The following is a 27,053-nucleotide window of genomic DNA, read 5'->3' as shown; positions in this document are numbered from 1 at the left end:
AAAGAATCCCTAATATGTACTGTAGTTCAGCACAAAAATGGCAAACTATACCACTAACAATGACAACTTCAAGGTAGTCGTTTTGCAGAAGTAAATGGCTATCACTGACAATAGGTTGACAATAAAATTTGAAATGTCATGAAAAAAAAATGTTATATTTACACTGTACTGACAAAAGTGTTTGCTCATCTGCCTTTAAACGCATATGAACTTAAGTGATATCCCATTCTTAATCCATAGGGTTTAATACGACGTCGGCCCACCCTTTGCAGCCCTAACAGCTTCAACTCTTGCATCCTATCACGGTACCACGCTGGAATCCACTGAGCTCTTGAGAGCGACCCATTCTTTCACAAGTGTTTGTTGAATTTATACACCTGTGGCCATGGAAGTGATTGGAACACCTGAATTTAATTATTTGGACAGGTGAGAGAATACTTTTGGCAATATAGTGTATGTAAAAACATTCTGATAAAATATATGATAATATTTTTTACTATTTTGGGAAAATTTATAGATAACGTAAAGTCAGCCTGAATTTAAAAAAAACAAACAAACAAACACTTAAACTAGAAAACTGATTTGTCTGCCTTGCATATTATGATTATTTAAAAAAGCAAAATATGATCCAAGATGGAAAATAGTTGTGTTTTAGCCTTTCTAATTTCCTGGAACAGTTTAAAAATGTTGATGCCTTATCCTGCACTTGGGGGATATTTTGAACCAAATCAAACACTTCAAACACATCTGTGCTGATGTGAACTAGTGGGCAGGGCTCAATCAGGCCATTTAAGCAGGCCAATCATGAGCTGACGGGGTATTTCGGGAAGGGGCAGCATTTTTGTAAGAAATCTGAAATCAGCAGAGACAGCTCACATTTACAACAAAAAAATAAAACATATTCTTAAATAATTATTCGACAAGCTTGTGGCAGAAGGGCTTTAGAGCTTAGTCTACAATAGAGGAGGTCATTTTCCAGGCTCGGCAGAAATGACAAAAGAAATTTCATTATTTGGTGGTCTCTTTTAGTCAGTAAACGTATTATCATCCAATAGTTCTGAGAGTGAATAATGAATTAAAAGCTACTTTTTCCCCTCGAAACATTCATTGTCATCAGCACAGTTAATATTCCACACATATGTGCATCTCTAACTTTTCCTCTTAATTACTTTCCTGAAAACTTTTTGAGAGGCAATTATCTTCTCTCCACCTCACAGACACAGACACACTATTTAAATTCCAGAGGCAAACTTTGATCACCACTACATTAGCTTTACATTAGAAACAATCATTATCGAGGACATCATCCCCACGACCAATTTGCCTTCGGAAAATAGTGGTGCTTGAGTGTGCTGCAGCCCACAGAGGACCAATGAGCCACACCAAACTTGATTAGGCCTCATAGTAATGTATCATTCCTCCTGGCCAAGGCTTTGGAGATGAACCACTTCTCTTCATATTAAACACTCTATCTAGGGAGGGCTAGAAACTGGAGTGGACTCATTTTATAAATGTCTTTGAGGAGGCAGAGATGAATGTGTCAAAAAGTAAATGTGTAACGAGTTCTACGTGTTCAGAGACAAACCTCCCCGATGAGCATTTTTGGTTTTATTTTCAAAGAGGCACTTCTGAGGCTATTTAGATGGACACGGCGCATCAGACTTGCGCACTTATTCATAAAGGTAATGATTCTTGGAACGAGCATGTTTTGATGCCTAACTGAGGAAGGCCAACAAACACTTTATTATCTATACAAAAACTAAAGCCCACAACAGTAATTTCCTTTCAAAGAATAAAGAGATGAGCCTAAAAGACTACAGTCCTAAAGTTTCCCGTGTGACACTTTTCTATATAGGTGTATTAAAATCATCCTCAATCCTATAAATAAAGCATATCAGATGAGAGTTGTGTGACTACTTCATGGGTAGTCACTGTCCCATGTAGCTGGCTCAATTTCAGAGCCTCTTCATCTTCAAGCCAGCCTCATAATAAGAAGCTATCAAATCTACCTCTCGACAGCTTTATGAGAGCAGAAAGGGCGGCATTTTGTGGCTCAGGGTAAGTTTCAGGGAGCAGATGGGTGCGAACTTTAAACTCAGCGGGGAAAGAGCAGCAACGTCCAGCTGACAGCGGGGCCGGCCTGCCTGATGTTTGATTAAGAGGCATGTTGACCTTTTCTAAGGCTCCAGGGGGCGCTGAGATACACTCTCACCTGACAGCCAACGAGTCAGTGCCCACTCATTATGTCCCAAATCCATCAGTCAAGATGCAAGCTTCTTTTTTTTTTCTACTTCTGGTTTGAAGAGAAAAATTAAATGCCAGGGTTTTATGGACTAGAAGTTCAAAATGAGGAGGATGTCACTGAAAGCGACGTGTTGAAGGCTAAATGTGGAATAATGGAAGGTGAAGTCTTGTTAGGACAAAAAGAATGAGGAAAGGAGGTGCAGCATCCCTCCAGTTACTCTCTACTGCAGCGTATTGTTGCAATTACAGTGAATCATATCCCAAAGAATGTGAAGCTCTAAAAGAAAGATATGTCGATAACTAGAGGCACAAACTACTCATAGGGCAGCTATGATGAACACAAAGAAATCTTCTGAGTACAGACTTGATGCCTTTACCAAAGATTATAATTGATGACCAGGAAGAAGCAGAGGCAGGTCAATACAGTGATGAATTGGGACTATATAGTGACATTGGGTGTGCACCTCCAATGTTCATGACAAATTGGCCATGTCACACTCTGGGTATTTCCCTTACAATCAATACATACAGACAAAAAGGCTGCTAAGGCCAGCTCAAGTTTATAATAACAAAGACCAGATGGACAGAGATGCTAACAAAAGTCCTAAACATCTTGGGAGTTTTACACAAGAGACACAACAAACTTCAAAGCTTTTATCTTACACCTATTTTCATCAGTGTGCAATAAGCGCACGTTTTATCTGGGTCAAAATTTTAGATCACTGCTTCAGCCTTATTACTTTCAAACAGTAATTTTAGCCACAGAAGGCAACTGTTTTCAATTATCTGAAAGTCCACCTAAATGAAATGAAGCCAATGTGGGAGATCCTTAAACATGCATCCTATCCAACGGCCACCGGGTGGCAGTGACTACAGCAGAAGACAGTTTCAATAAAAGTGTAGAGCAAAATTACTCTACTTCTCCTTTGATCTATTTTAAACTTAATTAACATTTTCTTCATATGTTTAGGGTTTAACTGCAACATTTGAGGGCTATGATGTTTCACAAAAATCTAATTGGAAAAAAAACCCCGCAAAGTTGACAAACAGCCTTATCTTTGCTGTTTACCATATCACATAAAATACTGTGCTTCTCAGATTATTTGGAGCCATGACTGTTCATCTGCATTAAATCTGCAACATAAAATCAGCTTATTTTGCTAAACTATTGTCGCATGCATTCAGTCAAGCTGATACTACAGCACCCTCTACTGGATCAGAAAGCCCACTGCTTCTAACGATCTGATGTATCTCTCTGTACAACCTACGGACTGAAGTGTTTACAGGCCATCATTTTTTAATTAGAGTAGTATAAAGTTTCCCCACGTTTGAACGGATGAGTTTTGTCAATTATGGTCCAATTTAAAAGTCAAATAGAAGATAAAAAGGCCAATTGTGATGACAACCCACTACTTCATGGGACTTTAAGAAGTCTGTTGTTCTCAGTTAGAGACATCTTTGCAGAAATGGAAACACCAATGTTTCAGGTCCAAGCGGCCATCTATTCATCCTAAGGTTTTCTGCATTTCCCTAAAATACATTTCTGTGGTTGAATATAGAAAATGCTTCAATTTTAGTTTACAAAAAAAAAAAGGACTTCTGATATCTTATGGATGAAGACAGGAGTCATAGATTTCCCAAAATAAAGCCCAAAAAGAACCAGTCAAGACAAAAAAAAGCATCCCCTTAAATTTAAATAAGATAAGCTTTTACTTAACAAATTGCCAAGGAAAAATGGTTCTAATCAGAACAAATACAGCCGAAAAGCCCATATACAGTCACGATGAACCCTCCTTCTTCTTTTAAAGGTTGTTTAAAAGGTCTTTGTGTGTGTGTATGCATGTGTTAAGATGCATCAGTGTGCCACTAGGCCCATATTGTACTCCTGGTGGGTGCGCCTGCGAGTGAGCATCTGCTCAATCAGTAGCTTCTGGCAAACAAGCCCAGGAAGCTACTGTAATCCATTAATTCAGCCTCAGTGCACTACCTGTACAGTATGAGGCACAACATCACAGTGTGAATGGAGGTGAATTACTGGTTCTGTGCGTGCAGTTGGACGGCAGACTCTTGTAGCTGTCCAGACATATAATAATGTCCACTGTCCCCCACCTGCCATTACTAAATTTCATTAAACAGCAAGTGTGGGCTAAGATTACAGTGCAGCTTACTTTTATCCGTATTTGTCGTAGATCACTCTGAAATATTAAAGAGTGAAGCAACTTTGCAAACCAAACTTCTTCTGATAACCTCATCCCTGCAGAGTTACAAACTCAGACAGCAATAATGAATACTAAACCTTGAAACAGAAATGTATCAGCCTACATCGAGGAGACATTTTAACTCATTTTGGCTCCACACTCTTGTCTCCTTTCATTTCATTACTCCAACTTTTGCAAGCATGAGTAATGTTTCTCTGCTTGTACCCCTCAAACATCATATTATAAAACGTGATGGTTGGAGATCATGTTCTCACTCCTAATGAACCACATCGCAGCTCACAGCTGAATCACACATTATAACCATATTTTCATTTAGTGTAGAAGTAAAACTACAATTCTTGGCGTCTTGAAAGAAAAATGCTCAAAAATGCATCACATGATAAGTATAATCCATTGTGTTGAGACTAAGGAAGCCTTTGAGGCATTCATGAGGCCATCAATTAATTCAAATGAATCCCTGATATCCAAATCATAATTAATAATAAATCAGCTGCAGAAGGCATGCTCATACAAAAGTTAATTTAGAAGCTCTCCTAGTGCTTTTCTCCCAAAGCACAATGAGGTAATATTCCCCTAATGTTGAGGGAATACAAAACATTCCCCTCTACAACAGGTGCTTTTTCATTTTCTGTCTGGCTAGCTTTAATGATCTCATTAGACAGCCACTCTAACCGGGGAACTGCCAATGGCCCCACTGCCACACAACAGGGAGTACAACAACAGGGCAGAACAGGGAGGCTGGGCATCTGTCCGATGTCGCAGCTGTAACAGGAGCTGCTTACTTACAAGATGGACATGGATCTGAGACAGACGAGAAAAAAAAAAGAGCAAGGCAAATTGAATTTCTTGTGTACATCAGTGCACAAAGCCCTCCTTGGTGTACAGAAGCTGGAGAGGCAAGCTAAGAACCCTCTTAGACTGAGTTGTACATCATTACCCAGGGTTCTAGCCAGCAATTTCCCCAACTTCCACTGCCAGGAATCAAATGGCACAAATTAATCACTGGTTTCCTGATGGCAATGGAGGAGGAAGGAAAATGGTTCTATAGCCTGGTTGTAGAGCTTTTAAAAAAACGAGTCCAACAGAATAACTTGGCAAATAAAAAACTTAAAGAACAAAGCTTTTTACACTGGTAAATGCAGTCTCAATGGAGTATAATCTATTCTGCTTTCGCAACATCATAAATTAAGCTAGAACATCTGATGAAATTATGATTATGCCAATTCCGTTTCTACTGTACTAAGAGAAGAAATAACCACAGACATTATAAATGGACTCTCTGTAGCAGGCATAACGGATAGTGTAAGGAGAAAGATAGAGTGTATTCCACATTCCCAACAGTTTACTGTAAACTTGACTGTAGGGTATTCAGCCAAGTTAAGAGAAATTCCAAGCCATAAGGATAAGAAATGATCAGTTCAAAGTAACTGTGAAATGTGTAAAGAAATTCAATTCAAATTAAGTTCAATAATGAGATTAGCCTGTGGCTCGCTAGAGTTCCAAACTAAAAGAAAGTACAGTCAACATGTCTTGTTAGTGAGGTGATTTATGAGGTAAAGTTACCTAAAAAAAAAACACCAATTTTCAAAATCCTGTTAAAATTCAGGAATATCTATAGAAAAAATCAAACTATTGCTGACATTTAAACTAGCCTATTAGCAAGAAAAGCTAATGTCTAACTTAACTGCTCACTTTCGGCATGAAAATTACTGTGCTAAAAGTAGCAGATGTCTTAGGTGATTGGAGGGCCAGTGTAATGGATGGAGAGAGAGTGCTGTGAGTGTTCTGAAAAGATACATTTTGTGACGGGAAGTTTGTTTTGTTGACATTCCCTGAGCTGTGAGCATGGCCCAGTACAGCTGTGAGCAGTACTGCATATGTACAGTATGGAATATAATGCAGCTAAGGTCTCAAAAACCCAATCAGCTGCTGAATGAGTGGCTGCTATGTTGATTCCTGCGTGAGTGAGTGAAAAACAAGTTTATGTGTAGTAGACTAAGGCTAGTCCCTCAAATACACAGTCACTACTTGAAAAGCACTTGTAAAATCAATTATTTCACCCTGAGTAGTGCAATCTTTGTTATTGATGTGATTCAATGTATTATGTGTTCATTATGTAGAAATTATTGCTCTTTAAAATGTCCCCTTGTTTTTGACCTGAACTTTACAGCTCATCCACAGTTTTTGGTCTATGTACTCTGCTCTTTAAGGGAATTTATAAAATAACCATTAGTCCAGTCAAAACGAGAGTCTCTGTGAAAAAGGGGAAACTGCCTACATTCTGATGAAAAATCATCTATGTAGAGAGGAAATTATCAATTTTAAAATGTCTTTGGGGGGAAAATGTAAGTGGTTGAGCATATATGAACATTTTGGTAAAAAAGCAATAAAATATGAAAAAATATACAGTATACAAATGTCCAAAGAGTTAATAAAGTTTAAACTGTGATTTGTTAAAAAAAAAATAAAGACACCTTTATACTGAATCAGCCAAATAACATCTAGAACCTTTTTTTGAAGTGACTATTAAAGTGACCACTTTAATGTTTCATTTACAACACCTTGTGAGACGAAAGGCATACCACATAACTACCAAACAAGTCACACTCAGACAGAAATAACATTTTTAATTCTATAATTCTACATAAATATAAAATATATATTGTTGTTTTATAATTTCATTACAACTTTAAGATCATTTTGGTATGAGAACAAATATATGTTATGATCTATAATGCACGTAATGAAAGTAAAGCCAATTTATCAATCACTGATAAATTTTTAGAATAATTTCTAGTACAAAACTAAAACCTTTGTGAGGATTAGTGTTTGTCTGTATTTCATCTTTTTGTTTTGGGCTAACGATCTGATGAAATGTGACTTCAGCTTAAGCTTTCTGAAGCTGTGATCACCTTTTCTCACCATTTCTATTTCATTACACCTGACATTTCAGAGAACACAATCAATCTGAACAGACTTATCAATAATAGCCACAGCACAAAATGAAAGCATTGTGGCAGCAGACAAAGGCTATAGGGAACATTCTGAATGTCATTTGACGTTTAAAGCCAAATGCACATCCACCATTTCAGGAAGAAGACTGCAATGAGAAAATCCAAGACGGGATTATTTTTCATCTCTACTCTCTTGTGCGTCTGACTTGAGTTTTATTATCTTGGCCAGTTCTGCTACCTTTTACGAGATTCCAGTCAGGGTCTGAGTGAGAAAGATGTTTATGTGCCCAGTCTGACAGACTGGGTCTAATCTTGGCAGAATTTTGGCAAAAGTGTTTTCCACAGCTTAGTTTTTAATAGGCCTCCAAACTCCCTCATCATATTGAGCTGTGTGGTCCAATTTGAAAGTCAAAAACTTGGCATTGCACCTTTTTCGTCTCTCTCCATCTGCACTTTCATCTATCAGTCAACTTCTTTTTCTATCTATCACCTTAATAATCCTCATGTTTACTGCTTTCTTTTGCGATCTATAGACACAATTAAACTAATAAAATAAATAGTTCAGCCTCTCATTTACCAGCCTCAACAGTATCTAGATACATAACAATTTGTACACACACAACATTGTGAGCAGTGTAGTGATGTAACAAGACACTGATTTCAGATAAATTGAGCTGTCGAGTCAGCCGCTTGCTCACTTTGTGCATCCAGTCTGCCTGTGAAATGCAATTACACTCAGTGCCATGGGTAAGTAGTGGAAACCAGCATATCATGTCAGTCTTAACGAGTGCCACTGAGGGAAAGCATCATTAACAATTAGCACAAAAGCAAAGTTCCTCTTCAAAGGGAAGAAACAGGCATAAGAATTCTTTTTTGTATTCATAATCGTGAAAACCTCCTTATTGTAGGTCAGGATAATTATAGCAAGAGAAATGCAGGCTCAAGACATGGAGTAATGGATCATCCCACGTACTGCACATACAAATGCATTTTTCCACTTCTGGTATGACTTTCCATTGGCTGTGTTACCTTTGTTTACCCAGATTACAGAGAGAACATTTATGGCCAACAGGAAAATAAAAATAAAAACCAACATCTCTCTGCATGTACAAAACATGTGCTAAACCGTTTTGAGTTACGGAGGTTTCTCCAACAAATAAAATATGAAATATACTATGCCAAGAATTCACTGGGTGTCACACAAGAGCAGAACAAAATAAGAAAAGCAACAAAAACACTCCCCTTTAAGCAGCTTGTACGTCAGGAAACCTAAACCAATGCTGGCAATGTTATCCTTGAGTTTCCTTCCATACACCACAGAAGGACTCACATGCACTAACATGTACTTATATCCAGCCACAACGCAGAACAGACAAGCTTGGATGACAACACACACAGAAGTGTGACTCCATATTCTGGCGTGCACACCATGCATTACTATACCTTTGCAATCTTTGAGAAAATTGTACGTTTGACCTTTAATGGACCATAGTCGTGGTTTTGGTTGTTTTGCAATTGCAAAGTACAAACTGTTTATACAGTTACAACAGTCCACTTTCTAACGTATACCATACATTTAGATTAATTTTCTTCCTCAAGGGCAGTTTGCATTAATTTCCCTGCACTACATAAAAATGAACTTGCAGAGACCTGACACTTGGCTTGAGATTGGTAATCCATCACAGTCCTTGTTTCCTCACCTTTTTTTTTTTTTTTGTCAAGGTTAATTAGGTATGCAGCTGTTAGAGGGAACCCTTTGGAGAGAAAAAAAGCAAACAAAGCGCTTCAAGAAATATTTGTATTCGTAGAAGAGAACAGAAAAGTAAAACTTGTGAAGTTACACAAAGACTCTTAAGAAAATGGACGAGACTGTGCTCAAAGTTCACACACTGTGTATGAGATACATAAACGAGATGCTGAACATTTTAGAAAATATTCCTCCTAAACATCAGCATATTAGGATTCTCACTGTGAACTTATGTGCTGCCATTAGCATTTAGTTCAAAGCACCTGTGCACAAGCACAGGTTCAAACAGCTGTTAATATTAGGTAAAAAAACACTTTAAAGTCACTTTAAATCTTTAAAGTTTCCAGAAAGGTGCAAAAAAATGTTGAATCTGCCTGCAAGTTGATTTCAGGCTTCACAAAGTGTGGCAGCCTCGCTAATGTTGCAAATGGGATAAATACTTGCATGGGGTGTCCATCAGATGATTACCAAGTAGACATTGCCAGGATTTCTCCTCATTTAGCAAAATAATTCATAACTAGTACAGTAGCTATAGCAAATCTCAAAGATAGATATGAAAATGTGGGATGGCGCTGAAAAGCTATTCATGCTCACTCTCACATGCAACATACTGGCTCCAGTAAGGAGTTCGGTGGTGATCTCAGGTATCACCTTCCCAGGAAAGGAAAATAAAAACATTGTACCATCCTTCTTAGACTCTCCAATTTTAAAAATGTGTCTTCAGTTCCTGCTGTTCTAAGTTTAGGAGGATAAACTGTTTGGTTAAGTTTAGGACAACATCAAGGTTTGAGTTGAAATACACAAGTTGATATAATTAACCACCTTTGGCAGTTATCTTTTCCCTATGGCAACAAGCACCTTTGTTTTTTGGGTTAGAGATGACTTCCAAGACAGTGATGTCACCAGGAAAGAAGATCTAACTACAATTTTATGGCAGCTGTGTCAGATTTTTATGGCAGCTGTGTTTTAAGCATGTGAATGTGATTTGTTAAAAGAATGAGTTGACTGATAGTATGGTGAGTGGTAAGTGTTAAACATTACATTCCTTTAAAATACTTTAAAAGAAATCGATATAGGTATAATGGTCCTTTTACCCAGATTCACCTCATTGGTGTATTTCATGAAAAATGTGTCACTCACATTCTTCATGAGAGTTCACTGAGTAAACAGTTTAACTATGATGAATACCACTCATAAAAACAGAGGAGAAAGAACTCAGCATGGCTACTAAAACAAGCCCAATTACTGCATCTGCTCATAAAAGGTGAACATCACTGCTGTCAGACCTTAACCAGCACGGGTCCTCAATCTCAAGTTGCAAACAATGAGGCGGGGTATATGAAATATTCACCTGCTGCAGACTCATTATTTCGCTGAAGCACTCAGCGTGGTGTAGCCTGGCTAAGTAGTGATTGATTGCTCAAGGCCAAGGAGAGGGTGCAACAGACAGAGACAACACATACAGTATGCTCAAAATGCCTCCGAATATCTTAAGGGTTTTAAGAGGGGCATTTACATGCAAGAACACAAGGAAGGAACAACAAGACACAGGCCATTCTGTGATGCCACGACAGCATATGCAAGGAAAATGATTAACTCCTTGTTGTGGATAAAATATACTAAGCAATAATACAAGTAACATTTTGAATGGATTTTCAATTCGAATGGCTGCACTTTAAAGCCAGTATAGGAATATTACTCATTAGCTTCATTGGTTTGTTACTGCCAGCAGTGTGTAAAAGCAACAAATCAGATGAGTTACTGTTGCTCTTTCAGTCAGGACAAGACATTTATTGCCATTTCCTGAAGAACAAAAACTTAAACAAAACATTAGAGAGCTTGTAGGACTGGAAATAATATGGCAACACTATTATTTAACAACACTGAAATTAACACCTACCCGTACTATTGTATCAGTGAAAGATGGAACTGGATTCACTGGTTTTCTTTTTGTAGACAGAGTATCATTGAGTTTTGGACAAAATTTTGTTTTAGATTTATGACAGTTTAAGAACCAAATAATCTGGAATAGAATGATAGGATCGGTCAGTCAAGAAAAAAAACATAATCGAAAAAATTAGGAAAATTCATCGCTGGGAAATACCCTAAATGCAGGTTTCAAAACTTAAAGGCAATTCTTTTTGTGATTGCTGCTTAAACACTAAATACTTACAACTCAATGCAGCATGTAAAGTCTCCTATCGAGATTTGCTTTTAACTTACTCTAGATAGTTTTTTTAGTTCACTCTAAAATATTTATCTACTTCTGCAGTGCATCGATTCTGATAGTGTAGAGTTGTGCAATTATCAGAACGATTACTTTTATAGTGCTAGCTGTCGCTAGCTGCGATATTTTCCTTATTTAAGCCTTTGACCACACTTGTAATATAACACACAATAATGGCCATTTTATACCTATTAACAATTTTACAACATAAGTGAAGTCAGTTCCTGATTAAAATATGCTGCTGTTACACAACTGGCGATCATTAGCAACATCCCTAGCACTGGAAATCAAACTCCTACTGGCTGAAAATCCAATTAGTGATAATCCCCCTCTGCTATCTAGCCAAAATGGGCTCCATTAAAAGGAAAAACAAATGTAAATGCTCGGAAAATAGCCGAGGTGCTGAGTGCTATTTGCTTTTACAAATTTATATGAATCCTGTAAAAATAGATAAAGCTATATTTAGATAAAGCTAAATAAAATTGAGCCACGGAGCTTTAGTCTGGCTAGCTAGTTCTGCATATTGGAGAAAATAGCTTACTTGTTTTAAAACTTTGATCTTTGTAGAAATTGAATAAACAAGATATGACATCTTGACCATGAACAGCATTGGATTTGGTTAAAAAATAGATTACATAAACAAGCTACAATTTTCCTTCTGTTCCTGGTCTTTTTAGTTAGCTAACCTGGTTGTTAGCGCCTACTTTCCAAGAGTCTGTAACTGGTTAAATTAAATAAGTTACAACTTGAACAAAGAAAAAGAAGAAATAAATGCAAACATGCAGAAATACAAACAAAACTATTTTGTCAAACTTCTTATCCTAACTTCTCCTGTTGAAGAGCTAAATGTGTTTAAAGCACTGTTTGTGTCTCGCAAATGTTTTAGCTTGGGATTATCAGAAAAATGAGCAACGTGAATTTCTCTAAACTCTAAGTTCATATTTCGTTAGGGGAGTCATGCACAACCAAAATATCAGCTGGATGTTTTCATTCTGAAATTCAACAACCAATCCATCAAAGGCCAATTACAGTCATTTTAAGCTTCTTGGAACTTCTCTCTGTGACGTCAAACTCGAACACAAACAGTGAATGACAGAAAACAGAATGGCTTAGTTTTAGAGGATATATTAAATTCACAAGATTAAATAAAATTGCAAAACTAACCACCCTTGTCATAAGATTTCAGCTACTGTGCTGCAAAAGATAACTTTGGCTATCTGCCAGCTTTACTTGATTGGTCGACAAACAAAATGCAGCCAAAGAGGAAACACTCAGCAAGATGGATTCCAGTGTGCTTAATGAAATGCTGTTGGTGTGCAATAGCAATGCTGAAAAACTGTGGCCTGCATAAAGGTCATAATAAATCAAGTCCCTTAGTCCCAAACTGCTGCATTTCTGATTTGGCAAAGAGCTGACCCCAGTCAAGTACATAAATATCCTACAAGCGTGCACAGAAATGATAGGATGCTGGCACAAAGTGTCACTGTCTCACCAAACTTGACATCAATTTTACGATGAATTTAAGCTTAATTTACTTGATTCTGTCTTAATTTTGTACATCATAAAATCATGAAGGTTAATGCAGTGCTGCATAACTTATGACTATCATTTAGTATTTCAAATTACTTTTACTTGTTTTCATATTGATGATTGGACTTATTTAGGTCTTCAACTTTCACCTTTGAAGTCTGACTTATGAAAATGATACAGCAACAACAATGTCAAAAGAGCTGTGATGGTAATGCTGACTCACTCTCTCACTAAAAGACAGTGGGTAACAGGTGCACAGATACCAGATGTATGGAAAATCATTGTGCAAGGCTGCAGCAGGCATTGCACAGCGATCAATAAACCAGCATGCATGTTGAGGTGGTCAAACAGCGCTGTGATTTCAATTCTTCTTCATGGGGTTTGGGATGGCCAAGCACAAAAACAAGCAGAGTGAGCTATTGATGTAACTCCTACAAGCTGGCCTGCAGCCATTAAGGTTTTGTATTGAAAAGGCATTAACTGTGTAGCGGAGCACCAAATCAAGCACCGTGGCCCTCCATCAAAATGCAACCATCAGCCTAAAGGCACACAAGCAGTTGTAACACACCAAAACAGCTGTTTGCAGTAGAAAACAGCAGCATTCAGTGTGTTAACAGCTGCTTCCAGTATGTGCTCTGGGGAAAACATAACAGGCAGCAAATTAGGCTGCTCTCCAATGGAGGCAGCAGTTTGTGGGCCGAGCTTGTTGCGGTTGTCTGATGGCATACTCTTTAAAATGTCACCAGTTTAACACTAGGCAGCCTTAGTCGCTTTTTTTCTTTTTGACATTCTCCTGGGATTTTTTAATGAATTTCTTAAAAGAGCCAGCGCCATTTTGATCGCGTTTTATCAAGTTTGTCTGTCTATATTCACCAACATGTTAAAGATCAAAAAGTGCTCAAATAGAAAAACAGTAGAGCTCAAATTTGGCATTCAGAAAAGTAAGTCTTTAGTAATTTTTTAAAGATTTTTTTTAGATTTTATAAATCTAAAAACTTATAAAATATATGTTTATCTGGGAAACTTTATCTAACTGTAAGATGCAATGGAAGAAAGAGGCATTAAAGCATGTTTTTATCTGAAGAGGCGGGTTCCCAACTTGTTTTACCATTGAAAACTTACAAAGTAGACCTTTTAAGAGTCCTTAAATCATGAAGTTAAATATCCAGTAGAAAATGTAGTGATTTAATGATGCTCGTTGCCACGGCTGCAGCTAGTCTTCTGCATATACGAGCAGAAAGATGAGCAAACTGTGGATACCTCACAGGCGAGGCACCATTTTCCATTGCCTTGCTCATACTTCATATCTCGTGGTCACAGGTCTGTTATGAATGCTTGCAGCCGAGAGGCCACAGACAGAGTTAAATTCATCGTAGGAATGACTGTGTTCACACATTCTTTTTGAAACAACCGGAGCTTCATCTGAACCGGTCATCAGAGATTAAGGCTTTGTTCACACAAACACAGATATTTTGTGTTGTTTCTCTCCTTTACCTTTAAAAACAACGAAAAAGAGAAAGAAAAAAATCCACAGAGCACCATTTACAAAATAAATCTCGTCAATATGGAAGGCACCACACAACAAAAAGGAATTGATCGGTGTCATGTGTGTTCTCCCCTCGCCTGCTAAATAGATCACTTCAACTTTTCAGACAGCACTGACAGTTGATCTCATTACACACCCCTCTCAACACAAAATTCTCTTGCTATTCTGCAACAACAACCACTTCAATGTCAAAGTAGTCCCACCAGCTAGAGGTCCAATCAGGTCTCGTTCATTAGAAAAACCTAGGCAGCTGGTTCTGTGTTGGATCAAGCGTCAGTGACCTCTGTAGCACATTCTGATGCCTCTGTTCCTAGTATGATCAGAGAGTAACTGTACATTTATTTGCAAACATATAAAAAGCTCTGTTAACAAGATTATCACAGTATGACAAGGACTGTGCAATAGATAGAAAAGTTCCAATTATTGCAGTGTGCACAATATCAATATCGCAAAAGACTACAATAAATGGTAGTCCATAGTTCATTTCAATGGCGACATTTTGACTTGAAATAGAAGGACAGGACAAAAGCTGGAGTATTGATGAGGGCTGCGGTCCACTTAAAGAAAGTTCTGCTTTTGTGCAGATTATCCAACTAACCAACATGCACAAGTCAAACTCAATGCCAGTTAACACTGCATGGCAAAAACAATCCTAAATTCAGAGTTTTAGTGTAACATTATCTATGTGAACTATGTGCTTAAACTGACTTAACGTCCATTTAAAGCGGTGCATTTAAATTCTATATGATACCAGATATTGATACATGACACTGGATACTGAATGATAATACTCCCTATACTGGTTTATTTTGCTCAGCTGGTCAGAGTAAATTTGTAAATCCCCCATTTTTAAAACCATTTTATTGAATTTCTTGTAACATCTTAATTCATAACAGTAAAATAAAGCACTCCTGATTCTAAGAAATAACAAAAATAAATTATTCAAGGTAATAGCATTGTTCCCAAGGCATAAAGATCATGCAGGACTAAACCAAACAAACTAACTGTTCCTTCACTCATTGATTTTAGATTACATCACCACATATTTGCAAAAATATCAGGCTGTGAATGTCCTGAATTTCTCCTGCTTACATTTGTATGAAGTATGTAAGTAAGTACAGAAGTATGTTTTCCTACTCCTGATAAGATGAATCTCCCTGACGTCCAGGTTGAAAGCAACTAAAAGAACCATTAGCCCCTTTAATAAAGACATATTAACATGCTGAGACGACCTGCTCATTATGCTGCATTCAGTCATCTTTCCTCATTCAGTGTAACCAAAGAAGGCTAATACAATACAGTCAGTGTCAGCTCTCTGAGAGCACGCTGGCTTTCTTCTCTAAAAGAGTTATGTTTCCCAACACGGGCTGTCAGAGTTATGAAATGTTACTTGATCCTTAACCATCATTAAAAGTAACTGCTATTAAAGATATGACTCCTTTGTCATTTTTATGTCACCATTATTGGTATAAGGCTACTAATAATAGTAGTAGTAATACAAGGCCCAGATAAATACCAATTCAAGTATGAACATATTTTAAATGAACATGGAATTCAGACCAAAGGCAGAGGGACAATTTCTGTCACATACAGAGGGAGGTAGGGGACGTGGAATTCAAATGGACCATGTTCAGGAAATCCATTGCGGATGCTGCCTCCAAGAGTTGTGGCCTGAAGCTTGTCAGGTTGGCAGTAACTGGAGGGCCCGCTGGTGGATGCCAGCGGTGACGGAGGCCATCAAGCTGAAAAAGGAGGTCTTTTGGGCTTGTTTGTCCTGGGGGTCATCCGAAGCAGCTGACAGGTACCGAGCGGCTAAAAGGGCTGCAGCATTGGTAGTTGCTGAGACTAAATCTCAGGTGTGGGATGAGGGCTCTTCCCAGGTTGTGCTTGACCTTGGTGGAGAACTGCTGACCCAAACTGAGGATCTCCTCTATCCGGTTGACATGTCCTCCATTGAGGAGGCAGAGTCTGAGGATTTTGGGAAAGACTCTTCCATCACCTTGGCGGAAGTTGTCGAGGTAGTCAAAATGCTTCCCGGTGGTAAAGCACTGGGGGTGGACGAGGTTCGCCCTGAGATGCTAACATGGACATGTGGGGGGCTGTCTTGGCTGACACGCCTCTTCAATGTAGCATGGAGGCCTTGGAGGACGAGGCTCCTAAAAGCAGTGTGACTTTTGCCCAGGTCGTGGAACAGTGGGCCAGATCGTTGCCCTGGCAGAGTTACTGAGGAGATCGTGGGAGTTTGATCATCCAGTCGACATGTGTTTTGTAGACTTGGAAAAGGCTGTGTTCCTTGAGGGATTCTGTCGGGGTGCTGAGGGAGTATGGGGTACCGGAGGCGCTTTTACGAGCTATCCGGTCCCTGTATAACCAAAGCAAGAGCTCTGTCTGCATTCTTGGAACTAAGTGGAACTTGTTTTTCCAGTGCGTGCTAGACTAGGAAGGCTATGGTTACAAGATCTGGACCATGACCGAAAGAACGAGATCCCGGATACAAGTGGCTAAAATGGATTTGAGGGTGTCTGGGCTCAGCCTTAAACATGGGAGCTCGGCCATCTGGAGGGAGCTCGGAGTAGACCCGCTGCTCCTCCGCATCAAAAGGAGTCAGCTGAGGTGGTTCGGGCATCTTGTTAGGATGCCTCCTGGTCACCTCCAGGATTTGGAGGTTTTCCGGGCATGTCCCTCTGGGAGGAGGTCCCAGGGCAGATCCAGGACTCGTTGGAGGGATTATATGTCACGTCTGCCCTGGAAACGCTTCGGGATCCCCCATGAGGAACTGGAGAGTGTTGCTGGGGAGAGGGATGGCTGGGTTTCTTTCCTGGATCTGTTGTCTCCGCAACCCGACCTCGGATAAGTGGATGAAAATGGATGGATAGATTTAAACTTACTGGTGTTCAAAGTTCCCCCCACCCTAGAACAAATATCAACACTTCTAAGAAAAAGTGGCACAACATGCAAACCACCTCTTACTCAAATGTCAATTTAGCTGTGTGTCTAAGTTTGCTGGTAGGGGCAATCTAGGTTAAGAAAGTAAGCATCATCAGTCAAAATTTGTCCACGAGAGAGCTTTGATCAGATTACTACAGTACAGCCCAGTGCTCAGATATCAGTATTGCCCTTTAAAGTCCAGTCCAACCATGTTTCAATTTTAATATGACCTTAAGAATTAAGATGAGGTCATGATCGACTACTTATTGCAGTGTAATGTGCAGCATCTTAGTGTAATTTACAGAAAGGTGATTAACTTTGGCAGCATATTTCATTATTTAATCACAGAGCATGAACTGTTGCTTTAAATATTTAAATAAGATATTTAACATAAATGCAAAATGCACCAAATGCAAGATGTTTAGTTGTGAAGCTTCTAGAGTAAAGGTTGTACAAACTGAATCTTTGCATCATGCTGTCACACAGACATGGTGGTTAATGAGACAATGGTAGGCCTCTCAGCAAGCACATGAATGCTTAAACTAAAATAAAACTATAACCCAAGTCCCAACTATAACCGTAACAACAACTATCCCTGGAGAGCTTTTGAATGCTGGGATACATCTCAGTCCATTTTATTTCTTCATTTTTAGTTCTGTTCCAGCAAAGAGAAACAAATCATTAGTTGTTCAACAACGCTGTCATCTGTGCCCTTGAGCGGGGATGTTTGCCATGTCAGGCAGCAATTAGACACAAACACAGTGAAAGCTGGAGAACAATCGCAAGGCGCTGCTTCAGAGCAGCCTCACACCAGTGCCAGAAGCTCGTATATTTGCAAGCATCAAGCATGCAAAGCTCTGCACACTGTATCACAAATGAATGGGTGAGATAATAAGGCGATGTATCCCATGGTAACGTTTAGGCTGTCTTTATCGCTTAGGCATTTGGATGCAGACTCGATTAGATGCAATTTCCTGTGTAAGAGCAACACCTCGGGGGTGTTTTGCCACCCATTTTCATGTACTAGCTGCTTCACTTGCAGACAGAGACCTCATCAGGCAACAACAGTGTCCGACTATCACCTTGGGTGGACAGAAATCACGCTGTGCAGATTCCTCCCTGTTATTGAGAGGACTTCCCACTAAAGCACTACACCATGTCTCTATCCCAACAGTATGAGCTTTATGTACAGGAAGCAATCACCTGCAACAATAAACCTGTCACACTGAAGCCAGACTACATTGTCCACTTTGTTATCATGTGTCTTCCATGTTGTTACCTGCTAGATCACACCCTCGAGGTGGAACATTGTTACAGCTGCCATGGTCAATAAATTAAACTGAGACTTAAGGGATGCAGGCATAAGAAGATATCAACGACTGATCAATATCAAGACACAGGAAATAAATGGTGAGAACTTGAAGAGTTTTTATCTTTCAGTAACACAAAAAGCTAAAGAAATGACTAGTTGTGTTCAGGACAAAACACTTCTGTTCTTAAAGAATCTCTTCTACAGACGGTAAACTCTCTGCTGAAATCACCTCAAGATGTCACTGAAAAGGCCAGAATACTTTTCCCTGCATTCACAGGACAGTCATAGTGAATAAATATGTGATTTAGGGTGGCTTAGTAACTTGTTTGCACTAATACAGCACCTCTTCTTTTAACCTCTTCTGGACGGTGGAAGTTGATTTTTCTGTGTAAAATTTGCCAAACAAATGTCGATGATAGACAACCATAAAGCTCTCCCCACAGTTCTACTGACTATCTTTCGCATCTTTAAAGGGAACACTCAGGGCCTCCAACTTCAAACTTTCATTGGAGGAAAATGGAGGAGAGTTGGGAACAAATATGACAGACAGTAAAGCCAAAACCGCAACACCACTTTAAGAATGATGTGTCTGGCTGCGGTCATAAGATGGGAACTCCATGTCCGTTCCTCCATTTGCATCCTAACATAAGTTTGTTGAGCACTCGGAGGAGGTCACAAAGACTGCCACTCTTGTGTGAATTGTGAGGTGTTTGAGGGTGGTTTGAAAGAGCTTTTCTTGCAAACACAGTCATCAAGTCACATACAAACTCCTATGCTTTGTTGCACCGGGAAAACAATGTAAGGCCCAGACAACGGGAAACACCCACAAGACTCGGGAGATTTACAGACTAAAAACTGAAGCTGAGCGGAGAGCAGTGAATGGGTGGTGAGTGAAAGCCCGACGCTACGAGTGACGGACCAGGCAGGAGAGATCTTCGGTGTGATATGTCCAAGATTAAGCCAACAAGCTTTGCTAGAGTACTACGTGAAACCTGAATACTTTGTTGTTTTTATTGAGCATGTATTCAAAATTCTGCAAATTCCCCTTGATTCGTGGAACAAAAAAAGTAGAAATTAATCATTGTGGCTGTTGGTTGGCACCCCCTCCAATTGGCCTGTTTAGATCATTAATTTTTATGTTAAGTTCATGGGTCAAAAAATAATTGAACAACACAACTAAATAGATGCTTAGCCAAAAATTTGATATATAAAAAAGCTAACATATCGACAGCCTGGCTGTTGGGGAAATGCACTCCCTTACCACAGCTACGTTAATAGGGTCATGATTTCCTTTAGTGATACTCTCCAAAACTTACTCTGTATCTTAAAGTTCTGACAAATAAGCTGAATTTCTTTCTTCTCACTCTTGCAAAGAATATTCCTGAACTGATTAAAATCCAGCAATATTTATAGGAGTAAATTTGAGTCTGATTAGGGAGTCTTTTCTTCATAGGAAGGCTCTAACTGGGCAAAATGTCTCAAAAGTATGTTAATGTGAACCATGATAAGAGCTGGATGAACTTTCTAAACGTTTACAACGGAAGCTTCGGTGCCTCTTTTATTTTTCCCTTCAGTACAGAAACATAGGATACACACAGGATTTCATTAACCATCCTTAATGAAATTAAAGGAGATAATTCCGCCTTATAATTCACTGTGAAGGAAATCATCAGAAATGCTTTGTGGGATTTATGACGATAAACACAAAGAACGTGGGGGTGAGTGTGATCAGCTTGTGGCAACAATAAAAATTCCTTTCTGTGGATTTTTCTTTCCCTTCAAGAAATTATCATCAATGGTAATGAAAATCATTTATGTCTTATTAAATTAATGTTGTATATTGTAATGTAGCCTTCATCAACATAATAAGAACACAAGAGGTGAAGCTTTTTCCATGACATTTTTTAACAACCAATTTCTCCTCTGCAATCCACAGCTCAGAATGACCATGATCAGATTCTCACTGCAGCACAGCTCTCTTTTATTAAAGTCCCCCAACATCTTTCCTTGACCCTCGTGATGTTTACACATCGAGGTTGAGGAAACATGTTGGGGAAAAGGTCATTTTTGGCTGTTTAACCGTATCCCATGATTATAAAGTCTTCTTCTTTGCGGTGTGATGCAGAGATTGCCAAAAACTCCAGACACCACTGTACAACTGGAAGCAGTAGTTATGGCTCCTTGGTAAGAAGCACAAATGTTATAATTTTTTTAATCTTTCTTACAATGAAACTAATTGCATAGCAATAGATTTCAAGCAAAGAAAAAAAAAAAGTTTATGTTTGTAGTATCACCTCAGTCATTCTTGAATAATGTAATTCTTACTAAATAAATTGATTCTAAGTAATCTAAAAAAAGTGGCTCTTTTTTTTGTTTAAATAATACAGAAAAAGGTTTTTTTTTTCAATATTGTGCAGCAATAGCTCAGAAGGACCTCTTAAAAAGTGAACCCATACAACAGGTTCTACATTTGTGGAAAAGTCCCTTCAGTAAAGTGGAAGCCATCAATAGACACACACACAAAAAAAGGTAACCATAACTTGATCATACGATAATTTGCTACTCCAAGAGTAGTTCTGCACACGATCAAATGTAAAAATGTTTGCCCATAAGATTGGTTTTAATGAGGACTGTTTTATTTCTTCGTTTTTTGCCTTTCGATGAAGCCAGGGTCCACAAATAAAATAGATGGCTTTCACTTGATAACTCACACAGAAAAACTGATTTGGAAATTGGTCAAAAACCTGAAAACATCCATGTTTACTTTTCATCTTGCAGAGATGAAAAGAGATAAACACGCTCCGCACATCTCTGCACAAAATAAGGCCGAAGGGGGAGGACAAGACAGTCTCAAGGAACCATTTGGAAAAGCCTGACTCCACACAGCTGTGCCCCACATCTTCAATAATGGCCTTGAGAGTTTGCAGAGCAAGGCTTATTCAGCTATAAATAAAGCAATCATGGGGAGAATCAAGAAATTACCATTGAACTTCAAAGTGCTCATGAACAAAGTTGATCTGATGAGAATTTGAATGCAAGTTCAGATGACAACAGTAGAAGGTCTTAAGCAGTGAAATAAAGGCTTTAATTTTACAGTGAAATTCAATATGCCCCAAACCAAAAAACCTTTAAGAGGTGTGATGGTAACCCTTAATATCAGAGAAAGCCCCAAAGAACAGTTCACTCCCCTCACACAAACATCCTTATTACTGCCTGCAGCTCCCTGTAGGACAGACAGCGTAATATATCCTCCACCCCACAGCTTTAGATGCAGTAAAATATTAATGGGACCCTCCTTGGGCAAAAGGTTACCTCTGCCCTCAGAGATTTGAGGAGGCAGAGGATACAATGCCAAGACTCGGCAGCGATTATGAACGGCTCCATAAAAAACAGGACAAAACTTTCTAACTCATTTAACTAAGATTCATATCCTCACCGGCTCCATTAGCACGAAAGGACACGTCAAATAAAAAAGGGCGTGAACTATTAGAAATCACGTCAAGAGAAACGAAAGAGAACCGTGAAATGCTCTTCACCTCCGAAGCATCGGAGGCGCGTCAAAGCGCAGAGGGATCGCGGAAACGGGAAGCTTTCTGTTGATGTTTAACGAGGAATTAAATCACTCAGTCGCGTCATGCAACACATAATGGATGGATATGCGTCTTACCATCATGTTGCCCTGCATCTTTGCGGTCTCAATCAGATTCTTCTCCTTCATTTTATCCCCTTCTCCCCGCGGCTCCGAGCTGTTTCCGAAAGGTTGGATTAATGGACTTTTAGACAGCTTCTGTCAGCTCTCCGTCCCGCCAGTTCCCAGTCAGACCCTCAGATAGTGAGCCAGTTCATAAGTGGGTGGGCTTACAAACTGAAGGGATTGATTAAAAAAAAAAGGAACAACGAGTGACCTGCTCTTCCTCGGTGCTCTCCTTCCATGCCAATAAAACAGCGTAGAGAAAATGACATTAAAGATGGGATGATAAGCCCCGGCTAGATCATCGTTTATGCTCCGGTTATCAAAGAAACGAAATCCTTCTTACACATTCATTAGGATCTGATGCGTTTTTGCTGAAAAGCTGGCGCTGTAATGAGCTGTACATATGCATGTCATTGTTATGAATACTTTGACTACAGCAAATGTTGCTGTTTGTGATAAAAAACAGTTTTATTCACAGTTGCACAGTTACACGAGGTTGTACTCAATTCAACTTAGATTTACGAGCTTGTCCTTCTCTGTGTGGACATTTCTTACTCTTTCAGCTCCTTACTTCATACTCCACACTGATGATAAAATGCCTGCAACAGGGTATCATTGCACTGAAATACAACTCATTAAACTAGACAAAATCAGACTTTGTCATTTGAGTCTTGCTGTGTGGGTACATTGCCAATTTTTGGACCTCTGAGGGGGTCTTAAAGATGGTAAGTAGATCATTAACAGAACATGAAAAAATATGTTTTTGATCAGTAATTTTTTCAAATTTAGGACAAAAATTTACTTTTAACAGAAGAAAAAGCTCAAATATGGAGTCTGAAAGGTCTGGTCGTGGATGGACTGTCAAAGAAGACCAGAGTTTGTCTCCAGTATGTTCAAGAATTGTACATGCTTAATTTATTTTCACACTTAAATTTTGCTTCTCCAGCACACAAAGTACAAGTACCAACCCACCTGCAAGAGACACAACAATTCAGTAGGCACAAAAGTTGCCACAAACTGAAATACCTTACTTTAAAATGTGTGCTTTGGTTCACAAATAGAATTGTCCATTTCTGTCCATCTTCACGATTATGATTGTTACCCTGTGCCTCTTTTACATTTACCATGTAAAACTTAAATCATGACAAGATCTTCATTTATTACACTCTCTGTTATGCTCCAAAGACACATCATCAGATATCCCCAAATTTATTTAAAAACTGTTTTATATTTCTCAGCCTCACATTCATACAGTTCCAGACAAAACATTGTGGTCTGCTTCTGTTCTTCCAGAACCTTCAGAAGCAGTCAAGCAGCAGCAGCCTGATTCTTGTTTAGGTGATGTTATAAAGAAAAAAAAAGAAAAGAAAAGAAAGAAAGAAGGGGAAAAAAAGAACATTTTAAATCCGCCCAGCAGAATTCCTTCATTACAGTGTGTTTCAGGGGATTACATTGTTTTTCACACATCTGATACCATTCTTCCACAGTCTTTTGGATTTAAAGTTCTGTTTTGCTTCTGTGTGAAGTGTTGATTCCCTCATGGCTGAAGCACAATACCTTCCATTTGTTAGCATCCACAATCACCCAAATTACACTGTACAAGAAGAAGGGTTCACAAAGTTGTTTTAAACAGGTTTTATTTGGGTAACATATATATTTCTTTTGAAGACTGGTGTTACACTTAAGTTACACAAGTTTTAGAAAGTATACTCTGCATAAGAAACTGCTATAGCAATCCAGGTAATGTTTTACAAAAGTGTAATAATAATCATAATGACCATTGTTATGTAATGACTCATGGTGTATTTGTCTGTCTTTATTTAGTGGTGACATTTCACATGTGACTCAATGTGCAAATTTGTTCACATCTATGCTTCCTTAATCGCATCATCGCAGTCGTGTACGTGGATACATTTTGTGACTGACTGCACAGTATAATTTGAACATCGCCACTGCATTAGAACTAAATGTGATTTTAAAAGTTGTGCAGACTGTTGCCGCTTCTAAGTTTTACCAGTGGTGCTTTGAAAGTTTGTGAACCACTTAATCTAAAACATCTTCAGGTGGGTTCAGCTAGGCAATGTGGTCAACGCCGTCAAGGCTGTGGGCCTTCCGTGCTTTTATTGGTTGAATGAAACTCAGCTCAGGACGACTTTTCTTTACAATATTCCCTACAGCAGTCACAATTATTTGAGGGCACTCACAATACAGTTTTACTTTTTTTTTAAGTACTTCAACTTATCCTACAAAGGGCTACAGATATGTATTACTACACACAGTGATTGGCCAAAAGTCCTCTTTGTAAAAAAAATCACCACCTGGTTTTACCTGAGCTAGTAAAGTAAATCAGGGTAAGAAAAGCACTGCACCCATCATGCCTTGTGCCTTCTGCACAAGCTGGCTGTCACAAACGGTGGAAGGTTGGACCCAGATGCAGTTCGACAAAAGGTTTATTCCAACACAGGCAGTAAGAACAAAAAGCGCGGCAGAGCCGGATTCAAAAAATACTTAAACGTTGATAGACAAAACAAGACTGTGGCTATGGAACAAGACTATGGTTAAACAAACATAACTGTGGCAAGACTATGACTATGATTAAATTAACAAGGCTATGAGGCAGGAAACTTCTGATAGCAACATGAAGGTTTGGTGAGGATTTTGCAATGAGTGAAAGGAAACCAGGAGACTAAATGCTGTGGAGGGAGTGATTAGTGATGACGTGCAGCTGATGACAATGAAACAGGTGACATGAGTGAGACTAACGTGAGGGGAGAAACATGGCAAGAACATAAGCTGAAAACATGAAGATCAAAACATAAACTGTGACATAAAAAACATAAACTGTGACACCGGCGAGGGCAGTGTTATGGTGTGTGGTTGCTTTAGGTCGTCAAGTCTAAGTTCTGCTGCAAATGTGCCCAAAAAAAATGAGGTCAGCTGACTACCTGAATATACTGACCTGCCACAAATTCACAGACTTGTCCTGCCCCAGAATACAACGCTAGCATTAAGCTAGCTGAAATAGTAAAGACTGGTTCAGATAGCCCCGAGACGTCATTTTCACACGTGGATTGGACATTATAGAGTCAAAGCCTTAACCCCAGGGAGAACAGCCCGACTCCATCACCATTAATACAAATTGTTGAAGTGAAGAATGAGTGCAATGTCCTAGAAATGTTGAAACTGCGTACGCTTATCGAAGCAATGTGTCTGCAAATCTGCGCTGCAAGCAAAGATGAAGGTGGTTCAATAAGATATAAGCATGTTGATAATGGTAGGTAGTGTAATATGGTTGTTATCTCTTAATTACTATTCTGATTACCGGCTTGTTCTAAGGACAGTGGCCGGGCTACATGTCGAAGCGTCCTTGGGCAAGACACTGAACCCCACGTTGCCTACCGATCTATGAATGCTTAGAAAGAAGATGCTTAGAAAGTGTGTGTGAATGGATGAATGGGGCATATAGTGAAGTGTAGACTAGAAAAGTGCTATACAAGTACAGTCCATTTACCATTCCACTTTTTTTTGACGTGTCGTCTTCATGCCTGCAAACATCTTATTTCATCTATGACAGGTAATGAGTTGTAGTGAATACATAATAGAATCTATGCAAGGCTAATATCTCTTATTGATTCTAATCTACATACTTAACAGAGAAGATAAAAAGAACTAATCGCATAAATGTGATTAGTGTGCATATGTTTAGAAGCATCTTGCGTTGCTGAAATTCGACAATTCAAGCATGAAGTATGTGATTTTTAGTCAATATAGCTCCATTTCAACTCTGTGTACAGGGTGTTTTCAAGATGGAGGCTGCTTTAGTTCCTCTCTAAGGCTTTTTAAAAATCAATATTACTCTGATTCTTCTGAATTTAAGTGTTTACTGTGTTGAAAAAAAACCTTGATGCTGCAGCCAGGGAGCTGAGCATCCCAAACTCTTGGTAGCAGTTCACAGAGCAGCTCCCACCAGCTGGGAAGTGCAAACAGCGCATCTCGCGTAAATCTCATTTAAGAGTGCCTGGTATTAATTACAGTGGATATGACTGTCAAAACAACCTAATGGGGGCATCAAGCTCCCTAGACACCAGCTGGACTGCTGACAGAGGGAGAACATGGCAGTTGCAAAGACAGGTAGCTGGCTGTGCTGCTTCATTACTGAGTCTGCAGTTTTCGAAGATTTTACTCATAACTACTTCATGGAGTTCTGTCAGAGCCATGCTTAGAAAGTAACCACCATAACACGTAATTTACAACTCCTGCCATATAACTCTTTTAAATAGAAGCTCTATGCTTTGCTGATATCTACGCATTTAGTCAGGGTTTATATATCAAACATACCGTAAACTCTCTTCAACCCCACAAGCTGGCCTCTACTACACAAGCAATTTTCAATGGACCATGTTGCTTGCTCCTCTTCTACACACACTAGGCCAAGTAGGAGTTCATTATATACAGATGTGGCAGCCAAGGATGTCTGTGACAACAATGTTTTCAGTGCAGAAACAGACAGCCGCTGCCCGATGTTAAGACTCTCAGAGAAAATGGCCGGTCAGGGATGGCTAAGTGCTGGTATGCTGTGAAGCTCCACAAAAAAAAAGAAAGAAAAAAGGCTGTTGACTGTTAGAAAGCAGACAGCTGCCAAAGCTACTGAG

General features: G+C 39.0%; 1 protein-coding gene across 2 annotated transcripts in view; it reads right to left on the bottom strand.

The window, feature by feature from the left end:
* The window catches only part of LOC140284737 (A-type potassium channel modulatory protein DPP6-like), a 236,913-nt gene that overhangs the window by 187,172 nt on the left and 22,688 nt on the right, over nucleotides 1-27,053 (bottom strand). The window contains exon 1 of one of the 2 annotated variants that reach the window (XM_072378722.1): nucleotides 22,375-22,541. The exons of the other annotated variant lie outside the window; for it this stretch is intronic. Within the exon in view, the coding sequence (XP_072234823.1) occupies nucleotides 22,375-22,425 (51 nt within the window). The 5' untranslated portion in view covers nucleotides 22,426-22,541. Of the gene's footprint in view, nucleotides 1-22,374; nucleotides 22,542-27,053 lie in introns of those variants that run through there. 2 annotated transcript variants of the gene reach the window in all.

Source organism: Leuresthes tenuis, unplaced genomic scaffold (assembly GCF_036924035.1).
Source record: "Leuresthes tenuis unplaced genomic scaffold, fLeuTen1.0.hap1 SCAF_24, whole genome shotgun sequence".
Taxonomy (NCBI): domain Eukaryota; kingdom Metazoa; phylum Chordata; class Actinopteri; order Atheriniformes; family Atherinopsidae; genus Leuresthes; species Leuresthes tenuis.
The sequence above is the reverse complement of the archived record's forward strand: the minus strand, read 5'-3'. Positions and strand labels throughout refer to the sequence as shown.